This window comes from Pistacia vera, unplaced genomic scaffold (assembly GCF_008641045.1).
Source record: "Pistacia vera cultivar Batoury unplaced genomic scaffold, PisVer_v2 Contig204, whole genome shotgun sequence".
Classification (NCBI taxonomy): domain Eukaryota; kingdom Viridiplantae; phylum Streptophyta; class Magnoliopsida; order Sapindales; family Anacardiaceae; genus Pistacia; species Pistacia vera.
This window is the reverse complement of record NW_022196007.1, coordinates 1,035,523-1,061,930: the sequence shown is the minus strand read 5'-3', so window position 1 is coordinate 1,061,930 and position 26,408 is coordinate 1,035,523. Positions and strand designations below refer to the sequence as shown.

Below are 26,408 nucleotides of genomic sequence, written 5' to 3'. Positions count from 1 at the left end.
ATTACTCTCTTTTTGACTTGTTACCCTTGGTTTATTTCTTGGAAAACATCACTCTTTTTTTTTACCTTATTACCCTTAGTTTATGACAGTAAACCCGGAAATATACAAAGGTTTTTTTGTCATTCAGATACGATGATGTCATTGGTCCAACCCACCAATCGGATTGGTTGGACTAATCAACCCGAGGCCCGAGCCTTTAACCGAGTCAAGGCCCAGGCTGGGGCGCTTCCAAGTTTTGACAAATTAATATTTTCATCCCAAAATAAAGATTCTATCAGTAAAAATATTATTGTTTAAGGGAAAAAAAAAAGGATATTTCGAATAAATATCTAACCATATTTCATATTTAGAAAACAAAAAAAGTAACAAAATTGCAAGTAGCCAAACTAATAATTGTTTGGGCAAACAATCACTCTTTTAGTAAAAATAGACAATCAATTATAACTTTCAGTCGCTGGTCCAAAATTGTCAATTATTTATTAAAGATAATTTTTCTAGCCCTTACACTATTATATTTAACTAACAAAAACATCATTCAACTTTAATACCAAATCTCTTAATAATAAACCAAAAAGAGTGATAACATATTTGTAAAGTCTATGTCCCAAAATCATTTTATAAACTTTATAGTTAACTCCAGATTTTGACTTAGATACATTGTTTTAAAACTCGGATCGAACAGGTTGGTCCAACCGGTTCAACCAAGACCTGGTCGTGTGTCCGATCCGGGTTAATATAAAACTCGGTTATGCTAAAAAAGCCGCTTTAACTCGCCATTAAACCTAATGAACAGTGTAACTTGATAAATCGGTTTACTATTTCACAAGTAAAAAAAAGCCCTAAATCTATTCATTTTTCAGTTTCTCTACACAACCACTCTTTGAAATCACCCCTCAATCTCAATCAACTCCACTCTCCAAAATCGATGATGCCTCCCTCCCTCGCTGGAAATCGATAATGACGCCTCCCTCCTTCCTCGACGACGACGACAACGGCTAGCTCCCTCACTGGAAATCGACGACGACGACAATTTGAAGGTACATCTGGTTTATTTGATTCTCTTTTTCTGGATTTGGAAGTATTGTTTTGATTATTTGATTGGAAGTTTTGTTTTGATTATAACGTTTGGTTTATTTGATTGGAATTTAATTTTTTTCTTTTTTGGCAGAATCCTCTAGATTTAGAAGTTTTTTTTTTTTTATTATTTGATTGGAAGTTGCAGAATTATTTTACTCGAATCTGGATGATAATTTGAAGGTACTCAGATTATTTGTGTTTTCTCCCTCCGGTTGAATAACCCAGATTTGTCCAAATATGAGAATAAAGAGATATAATGCTTAAATTAAAAGTCAAGGTGCCTTTTGGAATAACATTCTGTTTTCGCATTTCAAGCATATTGTAAACTACAAAAGTTTTTATCAATTATAAATTTTTGGTGGAGCTATAACGTATAATATTATATATTGATTTGAAAGTTGAAACATGGAGACGTGAAAAAACACTTACACCAAATGTTTTGTTATTAATTATTATGTGACTATCTTTCTAATATCTTGTCATTTAATTTGTAATAGATGAACACAACATCATGTTAAGATTGTTGTTAAATCATGTTTGGATTGTTATTAAATTTGAATCATGTCGATGCAATAATTAAGTTGTCACTGAAAATTTGAATGAAAAATCTGGATTTTTTTTTGGAAGTGCTGAAATCAGCATGATAACATCATCGGTCCAACCGATTTGACCGGTCGATCTGTGATCCGGTCAACAAAACAATTTCCCTCCAATCCAGGTTTTAAAACAATGCTTAGGCATGGTCAACAGAACAATTGCCCTCCAGCCCAGGTTTTAAAACAATGCTTAGGCACTAACAGACGCACAAAAGAAAATGGTAACAGTGCAAGCTGTTGCATCATATATTACAATTGCACCTGTCAGTATTCTTATTTTCTTCCAGTATGTCGTTATAATTTACCAAACAGCTAAATCCAAGAAAGCAGGATGAAAAAGGTATTCAAGTTCAACATTTGAAGCAATTGCTGGATGCAGAGAAAAAAGGTGCCTAAAACAAGATACAGAGGTGCCTGCAAATATTTTACGGCTTGATATGATGACCCCCTATGCTACTAAACACGTACATTATTTTGCGTTAAACAGTGTAGGGGTCGTACTGTCAGGTCTCGTTTCCGTCAAAGATACACAGATACAATGCAACATTGCAAGTAATCATGGATTTGGGGGGGATGATGAATCCTAAGGTGGGGCGTCAGTGAAAGGATTTCATATTAAGTCTACATGCACATCTAACTAAATTTCTATTAATTTACACAATAGCACAGATCATGAAGACCCGATGAGTTTCATGATTTTAAGAAAAACTCCATGCCGAGGTTGGATAAGTACTGGTTGATGGCTTTGCCTGAAAAACCCAATACACAACAGCCTCTTTAAGGACCCTGTCACCCGTGAGTTTTGAGGGTAGCCTACTGCCGAGGTACTGGAGGCGTTGAAGGCTGGCTCTGCCCATAAAATCCAATGCCTGGCGGCCGATAATATCCTCCTCCAGCTGGTTGCTGCTGCTGCTGTTGCTGTTGTTGCTGCTGCGAATGCTGGGGCTGTGGCTGTGGCTGAGGCTGGAGTGACTGAGAACCAGGTCGTCCCAAACCCATTGCAATATGTGGAGGCAGCAGAGGCGGTGGTGGTAGTGTATTTGCTCCATAACCATATGGCATGACACCAACCATCATACCAGCAGACTGAACATATTGACTAACTGGTGGATTTACGGGTGATAGAGGGGGTGGAGGAGGTGGTGGCGGAGCTGGAGCAAATGGGGATTGCATCTGGTTTGATTGGGCCATCGGTTGCATACTTGAGGACAGTACAACTGGCATATTGGTCATTGGTTGCTGTTGTAAAGAGCTAAAATAGGTTGAGCTGCCCACATCAGAATTGCTGACATCAGAAATGGCCATTGGTTTCTCAAGTTTGGGCCGTTTTTCTGGTGGGAATATGGATAAACCTGCAGTGAATCCACCAGAGTTTAAGCTACCATTCAATGAGGCAGCTTCTTCTGCAACAAGAGATGAAAGAACTGAGGTAAGCATCTGGGCAGAGGATGTAGAGGCAGCAAGCTTAGCAGCAACAGCAGCTGCCGCTGCTTTCTTGTTATCTTCTTCAGTAGCTTTCAATGGTGCAAATGAAAGGACAGGTTGGTTGAGAGAGTGAGGTGGAGCGCTGGTTGGCTGAATAGAGGGAATAATGGACTCTACCACCTTTGCAGACTCTGTTGCTGGAATATTATTGCCAGATGGAAGACCAGGAACTGGAGGAGATGTTAGCCTTTTCCTCATATCACTTGCTCGCTCAATCTGACCTCGAGCAACCTGTGCATTATAACCAACAATTATACTTCATCTCAGCAAAGCAGCCACTAAATCTTAAAGTTATTTACTCCAATCATTAATAAATACAACGAAATAGAAAAATCTTCAACATTAATAAGAAAAAAACAACAATAGAAGTATATTGGCATACTTAAAACAACCGAAAAATTCATGAGGCATAAAAAGCCAACATTTTAAAATCCCTACCTTGGGAAATGGAAGTCAGGATCTAAAACATGAAAGAATATTCAACACTTCTAAATCCCAAAAAGCCAAAGGCCGCTATTGTGCGTAGGCATCTAACATACAGGTATATATATGTAGGCAACATTTGAGCACCGAAATTTCTGTTTTCCTTCATTTTTCCTCTGTTTAGTGAGTCATCATGCAAAATTTTGTAAGCCATGGTGTCCAATACCACTCAAAGCAAAATTCTCTTTGACTCAGAAAAACTTCCAACATAAAATGCCCCAGTTTATTTTGCTCTCTTTTTCCAAGATATATTAAAGATTACAGATTAGCAACCAGAGGCACATGTCTGACTCTAACAAGCAGTTAGTTGTCTCTTCATAAAAAAAAAAAAAAAAAAAATACACATGCTCTGTCCCTACATCACCAGCAGTCCAAATGAGACAATTTCAATCTGCAAATCCAGCCTAAACCATCTAAACCCAAGTATATAAACCAGGTAAAGATGAGAGAAAATTTATAGCCACCATTTTGCAGGAGACTTCCAATAAGGACATATCACTATAGAATGCAAAGGGGAACCAAGTACACAATATAAAAGAGACAACAAACTAAACAACAGATAAACTGAAAATGTGAAGAATCAATATTTAGAAAAGAAAATAGTACAGTTTAGGTCATTTGTTCATGCAAAGAATGTAGTAGTGGATATTACAGAGCTCAAGAAATGGGCTATCTTTACTCAATTTCCACCAATTCCAAAACACCCAGGCACAGCAAAGCAATCTAGCCAATCTAGTGGAGTACTATCACCAATCTTCCATGCCAATTAGAGATACAATAAATACCACGGGTTCCAAGGTGAAAGGCTACGTAGTGTTATTCACCAACTCTTTTTCCCCCTCGCACATACAAACCAATGCAACCACTGTGCACATTGATGAGCATTTCAATGATCATAATCCTCCTTAGTGCAACAGTCCAAGCAAAACAAGATACTTCCCTATTAAAGAGATTTAATTTATGTACTGATTCTCAAAAAAGATATTTAAGATAAAGAAACTTTATTAGTTTTACACTCCATGACATGCTTAAATATTTCTACATTAATCTAAAAATATACAAAGAAATTAATGGTTGACGTGAAATGAATAGCTTACTTTTTTTTTTCCTAAGAAACAAATATTCCCTATAAAAAGTATACAAAGTATATAAGAGTGGACAAGATGTCCATACAAATGGACGAGCTGTCCCTAAACCCTAGGGTTCATGGAACAAAACAAAATGAAAACACTTCTCCTGATCCATAAACTTCAACACTAAATAACACTAATCAAATTTGCACAAAAATCTTTCCTTGCTAGGTGATTGAAGCTTCCCAATTTTGATGAATTAAAAAAAAAAAAAAAAAAAAAAAAAATCTTTGAATTCTGAAGTGACAGATGCCCAAAGAAAAGCCCAATCCCGCATGGCCCCAAAATTCTGAAATGAACAGTTAACTGAATTAGCTATATTGATATTTCTAATATTAGCTATTTAATAAACAAGTTGTATTTGTGCTTACAGTTCAAGCGATTTTAAATAAAAAGGTTGTCAGCTTACAAATTTGAATGCTTGCATCCCAATTCTAAAAAATTGCAAACCCAAATTTATAGACCTTAGTTGCCAAAAGGCATATACACAGCCTCGGAGGAACCACAATTGTTAAATAACTGACTTTCCCAAAAGTATAAAAACAACAATAATACAAATCAACAACAAACAGTTACCAATATCTCCTTTGTTTAAGTCTCAACATTGCTCCACAGGTTTAGACCTCTCATGCGGACTGCTAAGACAGGTGTTTAGCTCTACAATGCAACCCCTGGCTGTAGGCAAATTGGTCCATTGTTTTGTATTATAATTATCTAGCTTTTATGAAATAAAACACAGACCTCTTTAGATTTGATTCCACATTAAACAATTGAAAAAAAAAAAAAAAATCCTCTCTAGCCATAAATTCTAAAGCAAACTAAGAGAACCATCCTACAACAATGCAACTAAAACCTCTTCACTTTCAAGCAACTTGACAATAAATCCATTAGTGTTATATGAATGGTCTAATGACACTTTGCAACAAATTAAATAGACTAACAGGAAATCAATCAGAGAATAGTGGTCCACAAGCTTTACATCCCTTACACATATACAACAAGTAGCCACAAAAAACTTTGTACCTAAAATTTTCATACGAGAAAGAGATGTTTTCCAAAAAAAACCATTTAACTCCATCTCACACGCTAATTTTGGCATCCATTTTACAGTTATGTCCACCACATTTCTAAACTATTGAAAGAATAACCCAATATAACTCAACTCAGTAAGTGAAAATACTTAAAATCTTTAAATGGCATACTTTTTCATCCCACCGTACTATAATGCTTAAATATGAAAAACAATAGCTCACACGAGAACAACACAAACTATAGATTGAGAGACATGAAACCACTTTTTAACATTCACTAGTGTGTGTGAGACAGGAGAGAGTATAATGCAATCAAGTAGATGATCTATAGCCAGCTGTAATTTGACCCCCAGCAAAGACACTGCTTAATCAACAAGAAACGTTGAGTCATCAACATAATGAAGACTCAATAACTTTTGAATGCTTATATATAAGCCAATAGTAACTAGTACGGACCATTAAACACCCTTTTTTGTCAAAAACAATTCCTTTGTTTCTCTTTTAAAAATCAAGAAAATAAAATATACTGAAAACATGTCCAGCATTACTTTTGCAAATGAAGGTCCATTCTCCAAAATTTACAAAGACAAGTAAAATGTCTTTAGACAGTTATTTGTGTTCATTTTTTTTTTCTTTTAAAAGATTGAATTCCAAATAGAAAGAAAACATGAATAACTCAGTACCCAACATCTTCCACCCAAAAGAAAAACGCCTTGACCTACCTCTGTGTCCCCATTATTATAGAATGCAACTACACAATCTTAAAAGAGCAAACCTCTGAACTACAACAGGCCCACCTTTCCAAACAATTCTATTAAAATGAAGAAAAACAGAGAGAGGGAGTCACTACCCATCAAAATAATTCAAGAAAAGAGATCTATCTTTGCCAATGCTCCTTTAGCAAAAATCTACCAATCAAACAACTGACCAGAATTGAGAGGATACATGAGACCATGGCAAAGAAGATTTCCTCACAGGCTACTAAACAAGAGACCATTTAGAATGTTAAGGCTAATACAGTGAGCAATTAAGTTAAAAAAATATATATAAAAAAAGGAAAAATTTGGGAGCTGAAATTGAATAAGATTCTTGAAACTACATATGAAAAAATTCCAGATATTTTACCAACACATCATTATTATTTTATCATTGTGATAGATCCCACATTGTTATAATTCTTTAAGAAGACTGGAAAAGGAAATGACAATAGCATGACATTTGATTAATCAAATTTATTGCAAACAGTTTCCAAGATATTTATACCGATTATGCAACCAAACACATTTTAAATTTCTAAACACCAAATGCAATTTCTTGTTTCCATTTCCAAATTCATCTTTAAAAAACAAATTTGGAAAACAATATCAAAAAACCCTAAATTTAGTGGGCCAGGGCTTCAACAGTGATGGGCTGCTTCAGCATAAAGCCACTCAAGAAGACACTACTGACCAATTGCAGCTGAATCCTCAACAGGAGCCAACTTTGTCATATTTTTCTGATCAAAATATCATGCAAAAAGATCCTTTACATTGCAAAAATAGCACAATATGTCAGTCCTATTCAATAAAGTGGTACTACACTTTTTAGCATCAAGCATAAACAACAACTTCATTCTTGCAACTAATGACGTAATTCCATTCACTAAAAATGATTTTGCCTTCAATACACCAATACAGAACTTTTAGATATAACAAAATAATTTATCGTAGCATGCTCAAACCGCAACAGACATGTATGTGTGCCTTTTACAAGGCTTTGAGCATCTGTAATAATACCTATTAAGAATCACCCACTAATCCTTTCAGTCAGACCCTCATGTCCAAATTTGATACTTCTACATAACGTGAAACCTCTATAGCAAGTTACATCAAAATGCCGATCCAAGAGTGAAGAGACTGTTCTACTCAAAGTCCATATATTTATATAATACTCATTTCTCCCAGAGATAATAGAACACAACATTTTCCCAAAAAGGCATGAGCAACTGGCTACACTTATTGAAGAATTATTTTAAAGATAAGATATAATAGCATATTTTCTCACTGTTAAGAACGCAATAACTTAAATCTGCAATAAAAACCCAGCACCAAATTGCTAAACCTAGTTGTATGGCATTCTGCAGACCAGTACAATGGCAATCTTATGTCTCCATCATGTTTTGATGACATCAAAAGTACTTCAAATTAAGTACTTCTTTGCAGAATCAACTTCTTGAGCAATCACTTTTAAGTAGATTCAGAGAAATCACTTTTAAAAGGCACATAGAGAGATATGTTTCTTACTTGCAACCGAGCACGAATGAACTCCAGCTTTAATTCCTGAAAAAAATTAAATCAGAGAGTCAATACTGCTAAAGAATTTAGCATTATGATTGCATACTCGAGAACATAGATTTGCAACAAAACAGTACTTGGTCCTGAAGTGCCTCTTTAAGCTGGGAAACCAAGGCAGCTCTTGATGTTTCAGCACTTTCAAGTTGTCCAACGCATTGTTGAAGGACATTTTCCTGTTCTTGTAGCTGATCAACCACTGCAGACCCATGCTGATTTCCTGATTTAAAAAAAAAAAAAAAAAAAGTATATGCTTTATAATTTTGATAAACTGTGATTTATGAGTGAGAGAAATGACTGTCATTCTGCCAAGGTTTATAATGGAAAAGAAGTGAGAAAGAAGCAGGATGATGCAATTTCAAAAGGGAGGTCTAAGCCTTAAATATGTTCAGGTGTTGCGGCTATAGCTTAAATATCATTTACAAATTGTACTTACTATTGGCTTTGTCATCTAGGTAAGCAGCTGGCAGATCCCCAACGAGGTGACAAAATTGAGAAAGAAGCAGGATGATGGCATTTCAAAAGATCATTTAACGTCAGTGCCAAGTACTAACATCACAATTGAAAAAGCATTTGCTCCAACAGCTTTGAGTGCTCCGGNCCAAAGGGAACATGTACAACCATTTAGAGCCCTCTTTTTATTTTTCCTTTACGAATCTAAAACAATATCATTGCTTGAAAATATTACAAGAGTGTGAAAAAGATGTCCACAAAAGTTAAGATCCATCGAATAAATCACAAAAGATTGATACAGTATAAGCTGATCAACTCAAACAAAAGCTAGACAACTCAAAAATCAATGCCAATGGCACAAAAGTAACCTAAAACTCATCCCCAATCTTAAGTGAACAAAGAAAAAGGACGTATCTTGAAAAATTTTAGTGACTGAAACCCAAAGAGAAGCAAACAGACAAACTTTGCCACAAACTAAGAATATCTTCCTCCCATCTATCTTCGAAAATTCTTATTGTTTCTTTCTTACCAAATCACACAGAAGTAGCTAAAATAGCACAACACAAGATTTTGGCCTCATCCCCTCTACCAAAACCAAAATTGTGTTCTGAAAGAAAGTCGCCACAAGAGGCTAGAATAACCCACTTCATCTTTGCTACTTGGAGAAGTTTGTACCATAATCTTAAAGAGACTAGAAATGTAAGAAGAGATGATTGTAGTTTCCATGTTACTTTTGAACAAGACAAAAAAAGAAGGGGAGAGATACCAATTTGGAAACCTTCTTAGAATAACATCACCAATATTGATTTTACAAGGCACTTTGACTTCCTAGATCATGCAGGCTCTTTGAAAAAAGACTAATAGAGCGATCATCAATGAACCAACTGAAAAAGGATTTGCATGAAATGGCCCCGAATAACGGAGCTTCCAAACTCTCTATCCACCACAGCTAAAAGGCCTGAGGGTTCATGGTTATCTCTATTGTTCAAATTTCTCAAAAAGTTGAAGTTCCAAAACCAACCCAAGGAAGGAGAAAAGGAGACTACCATATCTTCAATGATATTGTCCACTTCTCCAAATCCCTCGACAAAAGGAATCATTAGACAATTTGTCAATTCTATTTGATACCTAGTACAAAATTTTGAAGACAGGAAATGAAAGGGTAAAATAGATTATACTGATTCATAGAAAAAAAAAAATTAAAAAACTATGAAATTGTAGTAATAAAAAGTGTTATAAAAGGTGAAAATGCAGTCACTAAAAAAGGACAAGCTTGAGAAAACTGAAAAAAAAAGAAAAAGAAAAGGGCTATACACCGATAGAGAAGAGGACAGCCATTCTTCATGTAATAGAGTTTTGTTTTTAGCTTCCCTTTGAAAAACAATGACAAAAAGTATATTATATTCATTGATTTAGTCTTAAGTCTACTTCTTTGGGATATGAAAACCTTTTCCCGTCCAACGATAGGGGTGGGGGTTCATGCTAAGTAGTCAAGTTTGGCTTCTGAAAAAGTGAGAATATAATTGGGTTTAGGTCCAATAAAACAAGATACATTTAACTGATAGAGGTCAAACAAGAGCACAAACCACTCTTAATCAATCAAGTCAACCCTTTAATAAGTCCGTCATGTCAAATAAATGACACAACAAGTCTAATGTAACTCAATTTAACAAATAGATATGTCAATCAAATAACACAAACTCGTTTAACCTCTCCAACCAACTTAACCGATTTAAACAAATTTAACCCAATTGATTATATTTGAAGAAATTAATATATTTAAACAAATTAAACCCATTTTAACAAAAATCAATAGTAAAATTAAGAGACTGAGCATAAAGAAAATTTCTACAATAATTATAAATGTATCTAATAAATAATCAACCACCCATGAGCAAGTATAATAGCATATAAACATGTAATAGTTATATGGTTAAAAAACTAAGTAGATTGATAGATATAGCAGTTGAAGCTAGAACGGTTAATGGCATTATGGTGAGAAAGGATAAAATAAAGGTAAACTATATCAAATTCTTTGATGACACCTTATTATATTCATCAAATAGAAATAAAAAATAACTAAGCTGCTATTGAGTATTTTAGCATTTCTTTTGGTGTCAAAGTGAACTTGTCAAAAAGCAGCAGAATGGGGATCAACAGCTCCAGGGATACGAGCAACATCCAGCACCTTAAGAAAGTGCTTTTATCAGTCAAAATCGCAAATCCCTTCGCAACAAACCACTGTCACCTACCAATTGTGTTGTATGAAGCAAAATAAATAAATAAAATTATTTCAGGAAAGATAAACCCAAAACTTTGGCTGTCCCATAAAAGTTAAAGTTATTCCTTCTAGGATCTTCAGAAGTTATTTGATATAACTTCATCATAATTTTTTGCATATTCTCAAATCTAGGTTTTACCGTTCTCCCATTAGATCCAAGGTTTTCACCAGATGTCCTCTAAAGATCTCTCGAAACCACATGCACATTTTAACAAAAACACATAAAATAGCCAGAAAGTTCCAATTTTCCTTATGCATTCTAAATTATCTCCCTGGTTTAAGGGAAAAGGCGATCATTACATGCATCCAAATTATCCTAAAATAACTATTTACTCAACCTAGCATAGTGCCTAGAGAAACAGAAGTCACAAGTTAGATCCTTACTTTAGAAAGCTAACCAACCATGAGAGCATAAATACCAAAGCTCTGAGATAGCCTTCTCTCACTATTTATACTGATGACTTACTATGTCAATATTACTACTGAAAATAAATTGTCACGTCTTTGTAAAATCTCTCCAACTTAATCAAAAAAAGTTCTAAATTATTTCTTCTCCAATAACTGCAATAATTATCAATATAACCATGCAGCAATTGGCAGGTACAAAGTTTTAAAGTACCACATGCATCCGACACAACGTTGTACCTTTCTCACCCCTATATTTGCATCATCATATGTTGATCAACTGTCAATTAGTGCTATCTCAGCACAGATTATGGGTCTTATTTTGGGTTATTCCATACACACCCTTGTAACATTGGATACTGACAAGTTACCCCGATTAATTTCAGAAACCAAACTCAAGACCCCCTCCCATGCATTTTGGACATGGCATCATAAAATCTGCCAGTAAATCATAAAAGTAGAGACCTAACACGTGGGAAGCATGAAAACCCATAACAAAACTCATACCTGGAGCTGGAGAGTTTTCAAAATCTTCCCCAAGTTTTCCCACATGGTGTGCAGCAGCATTACACTTGTTTAAAGCAGCTTCTTCATTAAGGCTTTCATCGAGTACAGACTGAAATGAAGTAATTATTTTTTCTGGCAGAGCTCCAACAGCCAATTTCTGAAGTTAAGATGACCATAAAAAAATACATTTAACAAATCAGATACATAAAAATCAACAGATAGAAAATAAAATAAAAAAGAGCAAATGAAATTGAAACAAACGGAACAAAATACTGCCACATAATTGATAAATGCTTACAATTCTTAATGAATTAACATCCCTCTTCACTATCTTGATTGGATTTGAGCTCTTTCCATTGCTCACAGAAATAGGACGAGGATTCTTACCAAGCAATTCATCTTTAAGATTCTGCCCTCGAGAACCAAAAACTTTCCTTTCTTCCCATATGTCAACCTATCAAAATGAATAGAGAAGATGCTAGTTCATAAAGTAAGAAGATGGGACGACTAATATTTAGAGCTACACATATATAGATAGATGATGAATAATGAATTATTCCATTCTAAGTTATAAATATTCACCAAATCTTCTTGTTGGAGCCACCCACTAGAGCCAAGAGAATTACACGATGCAATTGGATAAGTTAATTTAAAGAAAGAGTAGAACTTAAAGTGTTTACGGTAAAATGACCGATCCATGGTTTTGTTTACCCAAGCTCAACACCAAATGACAGTTAACACTACAAGCATGGTTACACAAGTTTGGGTCACAATAATTTTCCTCTGATCATGTAAGTAAATTCTCTAATAGCAATTATTCTTTCATCACATTAAGGAGAAAATAAATATATATACAAATTCAAGATATGGTAATTTAATTATTTAATAGTATTTATGAGTCATTCATTTTTTCTAATCCAAGGTTGTCAAGAGAGAGGTTTAAAGTAATTACTTGTATCACCAACTCAGCGTCTCTCAACAACATTAGATTTGAGAAGATAGAGGCCCAAAAAAGTTTCAAAAAAATTAAGATACATATATACACACCCCCCATAAAGATTTTGCTTTGTAATCACATTATCTTTCTACTCTTAGTGCCAAGAACGAATATCGACAACATAACAAAGTATAGCTGCACTTGTTAAAATTAGTTTAAAGTCATCAAACAATATATAGAGTTAAGCAATATCATCATTAACATCCAAAAGTATTTGCATTTATGTGTATGCATTTGTATTATCCTACACATTCAAATTTTGGATTGTAACCATATCATCATTCTACTCCTAATGCCATGAAAGAATATCCACTATCACAACAAGATATAGCTACAGTCACTAGCATTAGTTTAAAGTGGTTAAACATGGCAACATCATCATTATCAATCAAAGGAAGACTGACAAATTAAATTAAAATTGATAAAACAAACCTTAGCAATACACTAATGGTGAAGTTTAGGAGAACAACGTGTACCAAACATAATTCCAACGAGGATCTTTCCAGAATATAATCCTTTCACCATTAAGAAGATCTGGATTGATATAAAGGATGAGGTCATAACATTCCTGGTATTTGGTAATAGCCTTTATGAGACTAAGGAAGTCACCCTAGACCATGAAGAATCCCAAATGATTTTACGCAATCCATATATGCATTTAACTATACATGAAAACAATGATTTGAAAGGGAGTAAAATCCTAAACCATTTTCTCAATTTATCATAAAAAATAAAAATACATTTCACCAATCAACCAAAAAAGTTTTTTGAACTATTAACCAACCAAGCAGAGAAATATTTAAATAAGAAAAGCTTCCTGAAGATAGTTTTCTCTCTCTCATCAGAGTTAAAAAAAAAAAAAAAAAAAACATATTGGAAGCAGAAAAGACCACACTCTTTCATAGTCGCTGAATTCATAGAACATACTCCAAAACTTCTAAGTTGCATAATCTCTAGCCTCTTGTCATTAAGAATTCTAGTGAACTTAAGATCAACCCCAATTAAAAGAAGAGGACAACACAATGTTAATAATAGGAAGGTTGTTCCCAATTTTAGACCCATATATCCTTTAAAAAAAGCTGGAAAAAGCTGCCTCACCAATCAAACTTCCGAAAAATCTAATTCTCTCTCTTCCACCAACAATATATTTCCCATGCCATAGAAATGACTACCATCCTAAGTGATAAAGTTCACTAAAATAAACAAGGTTTGGATTCCACTAAACGATCTTAAAGAAGTTATCAAGCTACAATTCGTCCTCCAGATGGAAAAATATGGTGTAATCAGAAACCAACAAGATGAGAGATTGCAACTGTACGATTATGAATTGCAGCCCTGCACTAAATTATTCTCTTTATCCATATCCACCAGCCAACTACGAACGTCCACAACCAAAGTTAAAAGGAAAGAAGAAAGCAGCCCCCTTTGTCGTAACCCCTTAGAAGCTTCAAATTTCCCTCTCGGCTTTCCATGTAAGAAAATATATATGTTGACATTATAAAAACCTATGATCCGCTTCTCCAACTTAGGCCAAATCCTAACTCCCATGAGAAAACCCAATTACCATCAATCCACATAATCATATGCTTTCTCAAAGTCAATCCTGAATACACATTCCTCCTCACTTCATGTACTCCTGCAACATCTCAATAGCAACTGGATTAAAAATATAGTTACCCTCCAGTAAGCATCATTGGGTTGCTAAGATTGAATCCCCCACAACCTCTTTCATTGTTGCAGCCAAGACTTTAGCTAAAACCTTTCAATGGTTAATGGCAAGTCTTAAAGTCTATAATCATTGATCTCAAAAAATAAGACATAAAGCATCAAACATATGAAAGCAGCATAATTTTTCAGAGTTCACAATAACATTATGAAAGAATTCACAACACTCGATCAGATCCTTCTTAATTACCCAACAATATTGATGAACAGCCAGGGTAAAGCCAGCTAGTCCCAATGATTTATCTTTCCAAATAAGATCTATTAATAAATCTAAGATAGAATCAGACACAAGAAAAGATCTGGATGACCAAAAGGAATATCATTCATCTATCAAATAACCTTTCTCCGTACAAATTAACAGACAGATATTTGCTAATTCCAAATATATCATCTATAATCCAATCTGGCATGTAAACAACTAATAGAGAAATGCCCGCATTTATGAGAATTAAAATAAAAAACCCTACCAGTCTCGTCACTGCTTTTTTTCCATATTCATCACCATTATCATAAACATGCTTGAGAGCAACAGGAAGAACTTTCCAAAATTCATTCACAAACTCGCTGCCCTTTCTCCTACTATTTTGCAGAATATCATTAGCTAAATATAGGAAAGAAACACGCTGCTCTTTCTGGGAAGAGTTGAACAGTTTATCCCACGTTTCAACAATCTGTTTTGCTTTCTTCCGGTGAGTAATACACCATCGAGACAATGCTGAGCATTGTTAAAGAAATACATAACAACCAAATCAAATCAAATTCATGGGTAAAGAAAAACTCAAATGTGAAAACAGAAACCACATAAAACTGGAAGCATGAGGATGAAAATTACTATTTTGTCAACTGTTCCTTTGAAAATTAACTTAATGCAAAATTACCAAAAAAGAAATTTGCTATAAACTTGTTCATTCTACTCATAAATTATTTGATCAATACTCAAGATGAACTGTTATGATCATGATGAAGATAAATATTGTGCAACAATGTGAAGAAAGTAGAGCTTCATTTCCACCAAAAGATCAGTTCTAGAGGCATATGAATTCATCAATAATTATCTTAGCTAAAGGTTTCAAACAATTAGTCATCAGGTGCAAGGAGTCTTAATGCCTATGTTAAATACTGAATTCAGATAGAAGTAAGGCCAATTAAATAGGGAAAAAAAAGGAGCTACAACATGAACGAGGACATATAATTGAAATATTAGACAAGTGACGACCAAAGAAATGTATATCTATCAAGAGTCATGATCCAATGTTATAAGCAAATTGAGATTTGCATACTACTCTCAACTTTCAAAACTTTTACAATGCTATTTTGCTATAGTTACATGTGCCACAAAGAAAATCACAATATAACTCAATTTATTACACATCAAATACTTTTTATTAGATGGCATTAAAAGGTCAAGAAAATACCTAGCACTACAGATTTTTCAACTAAAAATATAACATGAGGATACATTCAATGCTTTGTTGTGAATTGTTAAGTTTAGATAACTTCTCAGCCAATATCACTCCATCAAAAGCCTCGCTGCTCATCCTGATGTTCAATAGGTTTTGCTATATCCTGCAGTAATTTCTGTAAGTTCGATAAACAAAAAAAGATCGAAAATGAAGAATTAATTTTATGTAAAAAATTAACATGCGAAAAACAAGACAAGGCAGAAACAAAATCAGGTAAAGTCGTCATAAAAAATTAGTCCAAATAGGCAATGGATTTCCAATATGAAAGAAATAATTCCATGCATATTCATTGTGTTTCACATTTCAATGACGGAGCCAGCAATTTGTTTAAGTGGGGGCAAATTAAAAGAAAAAATTGAAATATTAAAAAATTAAAGATTAAAGTATTAAAAACTAACCATAAAATTAAAACCTGAGGCCCCAATTAATACTTCTATTTTGAATAGATGAAGAATTTAATCATTAGAGAAAAAAATATAATTTTGAAATTATAAAATAAAGTGGTTGTTTTATTGATAAACACTATATTCAATCATAAGAGAGAAAAGAAAAATAGAAGCTTAAAATGTATAGGAGGTTGAGGAAAAAGAATTAAAACATGGAAAAATTGGTGGCACAAAGACTTAACTACTTTCATAGAAGAAAGGGGGCATTTTGTTAAAAGAACAAAACTGACGGGAATTAATTGAATTTTCCAAGGGCAGTGGAGGCATGAGCCCCCACTCAGCCGTTAGTGGCTCCATCCCTGCACTCAGACATGAAAGAACACAAGGGAATATTATGTCTTCCAACTAGAAGCAATTGTTACAGCAATGAATTGTCCTCTAAGTCATTCAAAGGAAGTAATAGAGATTTTATTGAAAACTTGAATGAATAACTGAAACCTACCAACCCTATTTATGTAGGTAATCATAATTCTACCTAGAAAGTAAATAAGAAATCATAATACTACTAAAAACAATAATTGAAGTCCAATACTACTAAAACATTGAATTATAAATAAGAAATCAAGTAATATTACTACATCTACGTACTTCGGATTTCCACTTAGAGTGTAAATGCTATAATTTTGTTCACTATCAAGAAATCCTAAAACCAAACAACTGAAGATGGTCTTGTTTATATAATTTCAGAAGGTTTTTTCTATCTATTTCACCATTCGATTTCATCTGACATTACACCTTATTCAAAAAGAAGAACTTTCTTAATTTCATACTCACGGTTCGAAAGCCGACTCAAGCAGCCAACCACTTCACGGTGAAGAAGCGATCGACGGCCAGCTTGGACGATAGCCGGCGATCACGACTTTAACAACAACTTCATGGCTTCCAATGGCAGCACAAAGAAGACAACCAGCAAGAAAACTTTGCGATTCTACAGCCGGAGGGAAAATTCGGCGACGTGAAGCTTTACAATTCGAAAAATCTCTGTAAAATCGGTTGAGTTCAATGATTGCAGATTTAAGGGTTCCAACACCTTCTTTTATCTTGGAACAAACCACCTACTTTCGACACTTAAAACGACGCGTTTAGCCATATTTTCTCCTAATCCTACATTGCCGAAATTTCATTAAACCCAAAGGATTATATATTAAATAAAAACTACCATAAAAAACTTTCAACAATTCAACTCCACAACAATGTTTTAAAACCCAACCCGGGGTGGAACCCAGCAAAGCTTCGGGTCCCGGTTGACCGATCTAAACGGTTTGACCAGGTTTGACAAAAAAATTTAAAATTAAGCAAATATACCCCTAAAAATTCGTGAAGTCCTATGTTTGAAATATCAAACACACCCCAACTGCAAATCGACGGCTACTGATTAGAGGCGAGAACACTCAGATACAACCCCAATCATCCCTTCAGTCCATTTCCATCAAAATATACCCAAGATCTAGCCGAAATAGGTTCGATTTTGGCCAGATCTCACCGACGTTGACGTCGGATTCAGGCCAGATCCCATCGATTCTGGCAACACAACCCTTCCCACACCCTAGAATTACTCCCCTTTTCCTTCCGACCAAAACCCACCTCACCCCATCGCCGTTAGCCCTGTCAATCGCCGGAAAAATCTCATCGTTGCCGCTGCCAATTTTGTTCGATTTCCGGTCGATTTACTCACCAGAAATGAACTCTTTCACCACCATTACATTCACCGGACATTGATCTTCAAAAGCCCCAACATGCCGAAAGTTAATTGTTCGCCGATCATCACCAAAAATTCTAGGGTATTGGATGAATAGGAAAAAATTAAACTCGGCCCGTTGAAGCTTTTGGGTCCCGGTTGAACTGACCGGGCCGGGCCGGGCCGGGTTTTAAAACATTGCTCCACAATGCTTATCATTTCTACCATATTTACCCTTAAATTTTTAAAATAAATGGGCATATAACCTTAAAATAATAACAATGTTATGGGTGAAATTAATACACGTGTCCAAAAAGATATGGTCATGTGTCTTAGGTGAAGGACTCAACGTCGCTTATAAATAAGAGTTTGATCAACAAAGGGAGAAGTGGAGTAGAAATCAATAAAATGAGAAGAAAAATCTCATCGCCCAAGAACTCGTTGCCTAAGGACTCATTAACCGATGTTGGTTCTCCTCTTCAACTAAAACGGGAAAACAAGTGTACAATAGTTGGGGAGAACAACTTACACATACCCAAGGTTTACCGAAACGACAAGTTGGTACCCAAAAGATTTTGAAACGATAAATAGGTACCTTCCGTCATGTTTTGTTAGTGATTTTCATTTGATAATAGTGAAAAGACTAAAATGCCCTTGAAAGTTTAATATTTTAGTTTTTTATAAATTTAAAAATTTCTAAAAAACCCTTAGGTTTGCTAATTTGACTAAATACCTCAATATATAAAAATTTTATAAAATAACAAAAACACCCCTGCCACCCGCAGTGCCAAATTCCGGCCACCACCGTCGAGATCTGGCCAGAAAATTGTGTTACGACACAAACCCGTCGGATCTGTGTCGTAACGCGTCGATCTGGCCTTTTTCGGCCTCGACGGCCAGATCTGCCGAAAAATGCCAGATCGACGTGTTACGACACAGATCCGACGGGTATGTGTTGTAACACAATTTTTCGGCAAGATTTCGGCCTCGACGGCCAGATCTGGCCATAGATCTGGCCTTTTCCGGTCAAATTAGCCATGGATCTTGCCGGAAAATGCCAAATCTACGTGTTACGACACAGATCCGATGGGTCTGTGTCGTAACACAATTTTTCGGCCAGATCCTGGCGGTGGTGGCTGGAATCTAGCACTGCAGGTGGCGGGGGTGTTTTTGTTATTTTATAAAAATTTTATATATTGGGGTATTTAGTCAAATTAGCAAACCTAGGGGGTTTTTTAAAAATTTTTAAATTTATAAAAAACTAAAATATTAAACTTTCAAGGGCATTTTAGTCATTTCACTATTATCAAACGAAAATCACTAACAGAACATGACGGAAGGTACCTATTTGTCGTTTCAAAACCTTTTGGGTACCAACTTGTCGTTTCGAAAAACCTTGGGTATGCGTAAGTCGTTCGGCCACAATAGTTGTAAAGTATGATTTCACAATGACCGTACACCAATGAATCAACGCCACGCAGCTTTACCTCAAGGGTTTTCATGCCAGGGACCATTCAGCACCTCCACCTCTATAAATAGTATCTCAATTTGTGATCCATGTAACTTTTAATTTACTATTCACTTGTTATTTCTCTCTCTTCAATTAATTATTGAGACCTTCTCTTTAGACTTTCTGATACACTGGATTTTGACTTGAGCATCAGAGGATCTAAGCCAACAAACCACCTTGTTGACTCCCTTTGATCGTGACTTGTTTTTTAAAGGATGAAAAAGGTCACTCATCGGATTTACCTTAGCTCGAACTAACATTGAACTTGAGCAGACTTAGACCATTAATTAGGAACTTGAACTTAGACAAGGATTGAATCAAGAACATTTCACCACTAATTGATTGATTGAGCACTCAAAGTCATTGACCAAGCAAGATCCAGACCTGAAGACACATATTTAGATGCCCCAATGCCCAGGTCCAAATCACTAGTTGGCATTTGCCCAAAAATGACTGTCAACAGTTAGCGTCATTCGTGGGAAACGACAATCATAGCCAAGTGTTGTTCCTATCCGGGTGGAAGATGAGTTTGTATGACTTTGAACACGAATTTGAGATGGAAGATGTCAATGAAGAGCAAGAAGAAAAGCAACCACCACAACAAGTCCCTAAGGTTTGCCCTCGATGTAACAATCACCACAGCGGAAGAAAAGGCTTTGCAGCACATACACAAGAAGAACCACCCAAACAAACACAAAAGGCTCATATCACAACTCTTGAGACTAAATTCAAAACCTTAACAAATATGTTGAACCAATTCATTACCAAACAAGGGGGAGGCATCGCCCACACTAGTGAAACTACAAGAAACACAACCAATAATAAGCCTAAGCTTGATAACCAACAAAACTCTTAGGACCTCTCACACTATAACACCTCGAGAAGGAAGAAAGTCATGTCATCATTGCTCAAGTTCTCTTCTTGCCTTAAACCAAGTGACTTAAGGCATTCCCTTCGAGCAAGAAGAAACTAAACCATGAATGGAGAGGATAATGGAGGACATCGAAGCAAAGGAAAAGAGAACATGATGATAGGCTATTCGCAAGTGTACGAAATCACGCAAGTAGTAAAACTCGAGTAAAAGAGTGTCGAATCCCAAGAGAACTACTTACCAAGTACCAAACTAATCTATTTTATTAGTATTTGATAAAACGGAATTTTAAGAATGATTTAATAAAAATAAAACAAACTAAAAACTAAACAAGAGCATAATTTTATTAATACTCTTGTAAAAAGATCAATATGACTAAACCTAAGGCACGGATTTCACACCAATTTAATCCTATGCATTGATAATTATTGTTAACCTAATTAAGCTTATTCTAAAGGTCAAACTCCCTAATATTTCACTAATTTTCTCTCGAACAATTAGCGAATTAACGCTTAAGCAATAACCAAAAAATCTCTAAAGTTTTTAGAAGCTAAGAGATCATTAAGTTCTATGGAATTTACCAGAGCCTCACAGATCATTGTAACCTATCTCTAGCGTTCACTCAATCTATGGCTTTATTACCTTAGACTAATCAGGTTTCATCTCTCATTCTCAACACAACCCATGATATCATTCAGCTCTCGGATCCATAAGAATTGAAAGCATTACACACAATAACAAAACTCAGAATTAATGTTCAGTTAAAATTAACAACAATAAAGTCAATACATATTCATAAATTGGGCTACATCTTTGGCCAAAAGAAATTTAATTAATAATTGCGATAATAAAAACAACCATTGTATTAACAAACATAAGTTCAAGAAAGAAAAATAGAAAAACTTCTCTAATTGGTGAACGAAAATTGCAAGTATTCTGATCTCCAAAATAGTAGCCACTCTTTCTCCTTCTCTAATCTCTCTAAAAACTAATTAAAGACCCTTATTTATAGTGCTAGGGTTTGGAGGTTAATTAGGAAATAATTTAATGTCTTAAACCATTTAGATTTGGACTAGGAAAATACAATAACCCAGACAGACCCGCAATCCATCGCTACAGCGACAAAAATGGTCACTGCATCGATATTTCTTTATGTCTCATGAGTCTGGAATCTTCATAATTTAGCAAAGTCATTAACACAAACTTTGTATCTCTCTGAAGAAGCTTTCCAACGCCACAAGAATCATAGAATTCTGATTTCTACAGCTCAAGTTATGATAAAAACATCAAAGCATACTCATCTAGTCATCTTGAAGAATTTCCAAGTTTTAAGTCTCGTTTTCAACGCATCATAACTTTCTCGTTTCAACTCCAATTCTTGCACCGTTTGTTCCTACTCATCACAAATTCCATCGATATCATTCTTCTTCATTCAAATATCATTTTTAAACTAAAAATATTGAAAATACACTTGTGATCCCATAAAATGTATTTATGAAGTAATTAACTCAAATTTCACAAATTAAACACATTTTTCTACAAATAATCCAATTGAATCACTAACAAAACATGTATTTTCTAGCTCTTATCAGATGAACACAAGGACAATCTTCAAGAATGAGAGAGGGATGACCATCAAAGAGGTAGGGATAGAAATAATGGATAAAGGATAGGGAGAGAAATGACTATCGAAGAGGTAGGGAAAGAAATGATGTTGGAAGAGATTGAGAGAGAAATAGTATCGAAAAGGTAAGATGAGAAATTATTATCGAAGAAGTAGAAGTCTTAGACACCATAACTTTACCTTTAGATCAAACGTTACACAATAGGCCAAAGTGCGTGATCTTACCTTTTTGCAGAAGAAGTAGAGAATCATGACAATCAAAGGGATATAGGATGATGCAACAATAAATTTGTCATCTCAAAGAGATGTTAGAACAACATGGACAAGGAAAAGGGAGTGATCACCATTGTGTGTCATTCATTGATCAAATTACTATGGAAAAATACTCGACAAGATTTAGGATGCCTCAAGTAAAGACATATCAGAGGTTAATTGATCCAAGAGAGCACATAGGTAATTATCAAACTTCAATGGAGATAAGAGTGGCTTTGTTGGGATCATGTGTAAAGCGTTCTCACTCACACTTGTTGATGCGATATTCATACCAACCAAAGAAACCTAGTTGGACTCAGGAGGGGCCAAGCAAGATGTACGTGTGGTTACTAGTAACTAGCAAGGTCAAAAAAAAGATGAAATAAAGCAAAGAACACAAGAGATTTTATAGTGGTTCAATAGTTCCATGTTGGCTGTTGGTCGATTGCCATTGACGTTGACTCACTTTCAACGATACTGGACTTAGGTGGGAATTTTACTAGAATCGAACCTAGAGCTTCATTACTCATTAAGAATGCCAGTCGAGCCAGTGCATCGATGGTAGAGTTTCGCTCTCTAAGGATTATGTCGACAACAAAGGATTTGAAAGACTCTAGTTCAGATTTTACCTTCTTAGAGTAAAGTATCATTCTTTCTTCTTTCACCTAGTATTATCCCATCAGCTGATTGACTACGAGCTAGGAGTCGTTGAAAATGTGGATTGATTCCACACCGACTCCTTTGGCCAAGCAAATACTAGCGAGCATAGCCTCATACTCAAACTAATTGTTGGAGGCATTGAACCCAAAATTTACTATGGCTCGGATGTGATCTCCTTTCAGGCTTTCGAGCAAGAGCCCAACTTCTGCCTCTTTTTTGTTTGACAAGCCATCCACATACATGTTCCATGTTAGTATGTTTTCCAATTTATGGCTTGTTGGGATGCTGATGCTACGACTGCTTGTTTTCAATGGCATCGCCCTTTCGTTATGTTGATACGAGAACTCTAAGATGAAGTCTACTAAGGCCTGACCCTTGATTACTAATTGCAAGATGTGGTAGAAATCGAACTGACTTAACTTCATTGCCCACTGAATTATCCTTCCTGAAGAATCTGGTTTTTGTAAAATTTCGTTAGAACATAGACTGTGTGGGCCTAGAGTATGACCACAACTTTCTTGATGTGGTCAATAAGGCTAGAGCTAATTTTTCCATCTCAGGGTAGCACGTCTCAATGTCAAGAAGGCATTTGCTTATATGGTAGACTAGCCACTAGATCCTTTCCTCCTCGCGGACAAGAGCCACGCTGATCACGTGTAGCAACATGAATAAATATAAGAGAAGGGTTTCTTTTGGGATGGGCTTTGATAGTAGCTGAGGTTGGCCAAGATGTTTCTTTAGCTCTTGGAAGGCTCGCTCGCATTCTTCAATCCATTCAAACTTTTTGTTGCCCTTCAAAATTTCAAAGAATGGCAGGCATATGTCCATTGATCATGAGACAAATCAACCTAGGGCTACTACTCCCTTGATCAAGCTCTACACCTACTTCTGTTTTGTCAGACTTTTCATGCTTAACAATGCTTGGATTTTTTCAGGGTTTTCCTCTACCCTTCACTGGTTCACCATGAATGCTAGGAACTTCCCTAAGCCTATCCCAAATGGACATTTGAGAGGGCTTAGCTTCATTCAGTATTTTCGGAGAATATCGAACATTTCTCTGAGGTGTTCCACATGAGATTCAACAACCTTTAATTTAACCAGTATATCATAAACATATACTTCCATCATTTTTTGTTTCTAGGTGAAGGACTCAACGTCGCTTATAAATAAGAGTTTGATCAACAAAGGGAGAAGTGGAGTAGAAATCAATAAAATGAGAAGAAAATCCTCTCGCCCAAGAACTCGTTGCCTAAGGACTCATTCCCGATGTTGGTTCTCCTCTTCAACTAAAACGGGAAAGTGTACATAGTTGGGGAGACCAACTTACACATACCCAGGTTTACCGAAACGACAAGTTGGTACCCAAAAGATTTTGAAACGATAAAAGGTACCTTCCTTCATGTTTTGTTAGTGATTTTCATTTGATAATAGTGAAAAGACTAAAATGCCCTTGAAGAGTTAATATTTTAGTTTTTTATAAATTTAAATTTCTAAAAAACCCTTAGTTGTTTGCTAATTTGCTAAATACCTCAATATATAAAATTTATAAAATAACAAAACACCCCTCCACCCGCAGTGCCAAATTCCGGCCACCACCGTCGAGATCTGGCCAGAAAATTGTGTTACGACACAAACCCGTCGGATCTGTGTCGTAACGCGTTCGATCTGGCCTTTTTCGGCCTCGACGGCCAGATCTGCCGAAAATGCCAGATCGACGTGTTACGACACAGATCCGACGGGTATGTGTTGTAACCAATTTTTCGGCAAGATTTCGCCTCGACGCCAGATCTGGCCATAGTCTGGCCTTTTCCGTTCAAATTAGCCATGGATCTTGCCGGAAAATGCCAAATCTACGTGTTACGACACGATCCGATGGGTCTGTGTCGTAACACAATTTTTTCGGCCAGATCCTGGCGGGTGGCTGGAATCTAGCAGCTGCGAGGTGGCGGGGTTGTTTTTGTTATTTTATAAAATTTATATATTGGGTATTTAGTCAAATTAGCAAACCTAGGGGGTTTTTTAAAATTTTTAAATTTATAAAACTAAAATATTAAACTTTCAAGGGCATTTTAGTCATTTCACTATTATCAACGAAATCACTAACAGAACATGACGGAAGGTACCTATTTGTCGTTTCAAAACCTTTTGGGTACCAACTTGTCGTTTCGAAAAACCTTGGTATGCGTAATTCGTTCGGCCACAATATTGTAAAGTATGATTTCCAATGACCGTACACCAATGATCACGCCACGCAGCTTTACCTCAAGGGTTTTCATGCAGGACCATTCACCTCCACCTCATAAATAGTATCTCATTTGTGATCCATGTAACTTTAATTTACTATTCACTTGTTATTTCTCTCTTTCAATAATTATTGAGACTTCTCTTTAGACTTTCTGTACACTGGATTTTGATTGAGCATCAGTGTCTAAGCCAACAAACCACCTTGTGACTCCCTTTAATCGTGACTTGTTTTTTAAGGATGAAAAGTCACTCATCGGATTTACCTTACTCGAACTAACATTGACTTGAGCGACTTAGACCATTAATTAGGAACTTGAACTGACAAGGATTAATCAAGAATTTCACCTAATTGATTGATTGAGCACTCAAAGTCTGACCAAGCAAGTCCAGACCTGAAGACACTATTAATGCCCAATGCCCGGTCCAATCCTAGTTGGCATTTGCCCAAAAATGACTGTCAACAGTTAGCGTCATTCGTGGAAACGACAACATAGCCAAGTGTTGTTCCTATTCGGTGGAAGATGATTGTATGACTTTGAACACGAATTGAGATGAAGATGTCAATGAAGGCAAGAAGAAAAGCAACCACCACAACAAGTCCCTAAGGTTTGCCCTCGATGTAACAATCACCACAAGGAAGAAAAGGCTTTGCAGCCCATACAAGAAGAACCACCCAACAACACAAAAGGCTCATATCACACTCTTGAGACTAAATTCAAAACCTTACAATATGTTGAACCATTCATTACCAAACAAGGGGGAGGCATCGCCCACACTTGTAACCTACAAGAACACACACCAATAATAAGCACGCTTGATAACCAACAAAACTCTTAGGACCTCTCACACTATAACACCTCGAGAAGGAAGAGACATGTCATCATTGCTCAGGTCTCTTCTTGCCTTAACCAAGTGACTTAAGGCTTCCCTTCGGGCAAGAAGAAACTAAACCATGATGGAGGAAAATGGAGGACATCGAAGCAAAGGAAAGAGAACATGATGACGTTATTCGCAAGTACGAAATCCGCAAGTAGTAAAACTCGAGTAAAAGAGTGTCGAATCCCAAGAGAACTACTTACAAGTACCAACTAATCTATTTTATTAGTATTTGATAAAACGGAATTTTAAGAAGGATTTAATAAAAATAAACAAACTAAAAA

The 26,408-nt window shown here is 35.6% G+C and overlaps 1 protein-coding gene across 2 annotated transcripts; it reads right to left on the bottom strand.

The window, feature by feature from the left end:
* Positions 1 to 2,245: 2,245 nt before the first annotated feature.
* Positions 2,246 to 17,434, bottom strand: LOC116128828 (regulation of nuclear pre-mRNA domain-containing protein 1B-like). 2 transcript variants are annotated; one of them, XM_031414591.1, is made up of 8 exons: positions 17,181 to 17,434; positions 15,960 to 16,080; positions 14,968 to 15,215; positions 12,077 to 12,232; positions 11,779 to 11,935; positions 8,213 to 8,352; positions 8,085 to 8,120; positions 2,246 to 3,389 (listed from the first exon to the last, which is right to left on the bottom strand). In XM_031414591.1, the coding sequence occupies exons 2-8, from the start codon at positions 16,036 to 16,038 to the stop codon at positions 2,487 to 2,489; spliced, it is 1,719 nt and encodes a 572-aa protein (XP_031270451.1). In that variant the 5' UTR covers positions 16,039 to 16,080; positions 17,181 to 17,434; the 3' UTR covers positions 2,246 to 2,486. The 2 variants fall into 2 exon arrangements, with proteins under 2 accessions (XP_031270451.1, XP_031270450.1); XM_031414590.1 differs by having other exon boundaries at positions 15,960 to 16,068.
* Between the last annotated feature and the right edge of the window lie 8,974 nt (positions 17,435 to 26,408).

What these genes read in the sequence shown, in the direction of transcription:
- LOC116128828 (XM_031414591.1), bottom strand. Translation starts at nt 16,038, where the DNA reads ATGAGCAGCGAGGCTTTTGATGGAGTGATATTGGCTGAGAAGTTATCT. An exon ending in TTCACAACAAAGCATTGAAT is followed by an intron (nt 15,216 to 15,959) that starts GTATCCTCATGT and finishes AACAATGCTCAG; the next exon opens with CATTGTCTCGATGGTGTATT. An exon ending in ATGTTAATTCATTAAGAATT is followed by an intron (nt 11,936 to 12,076) that starts GTAAGCATTTAT and finishes TCTTAACTTCAG; the next exon opens with AAATTGGCTGTTGGAGCTCT.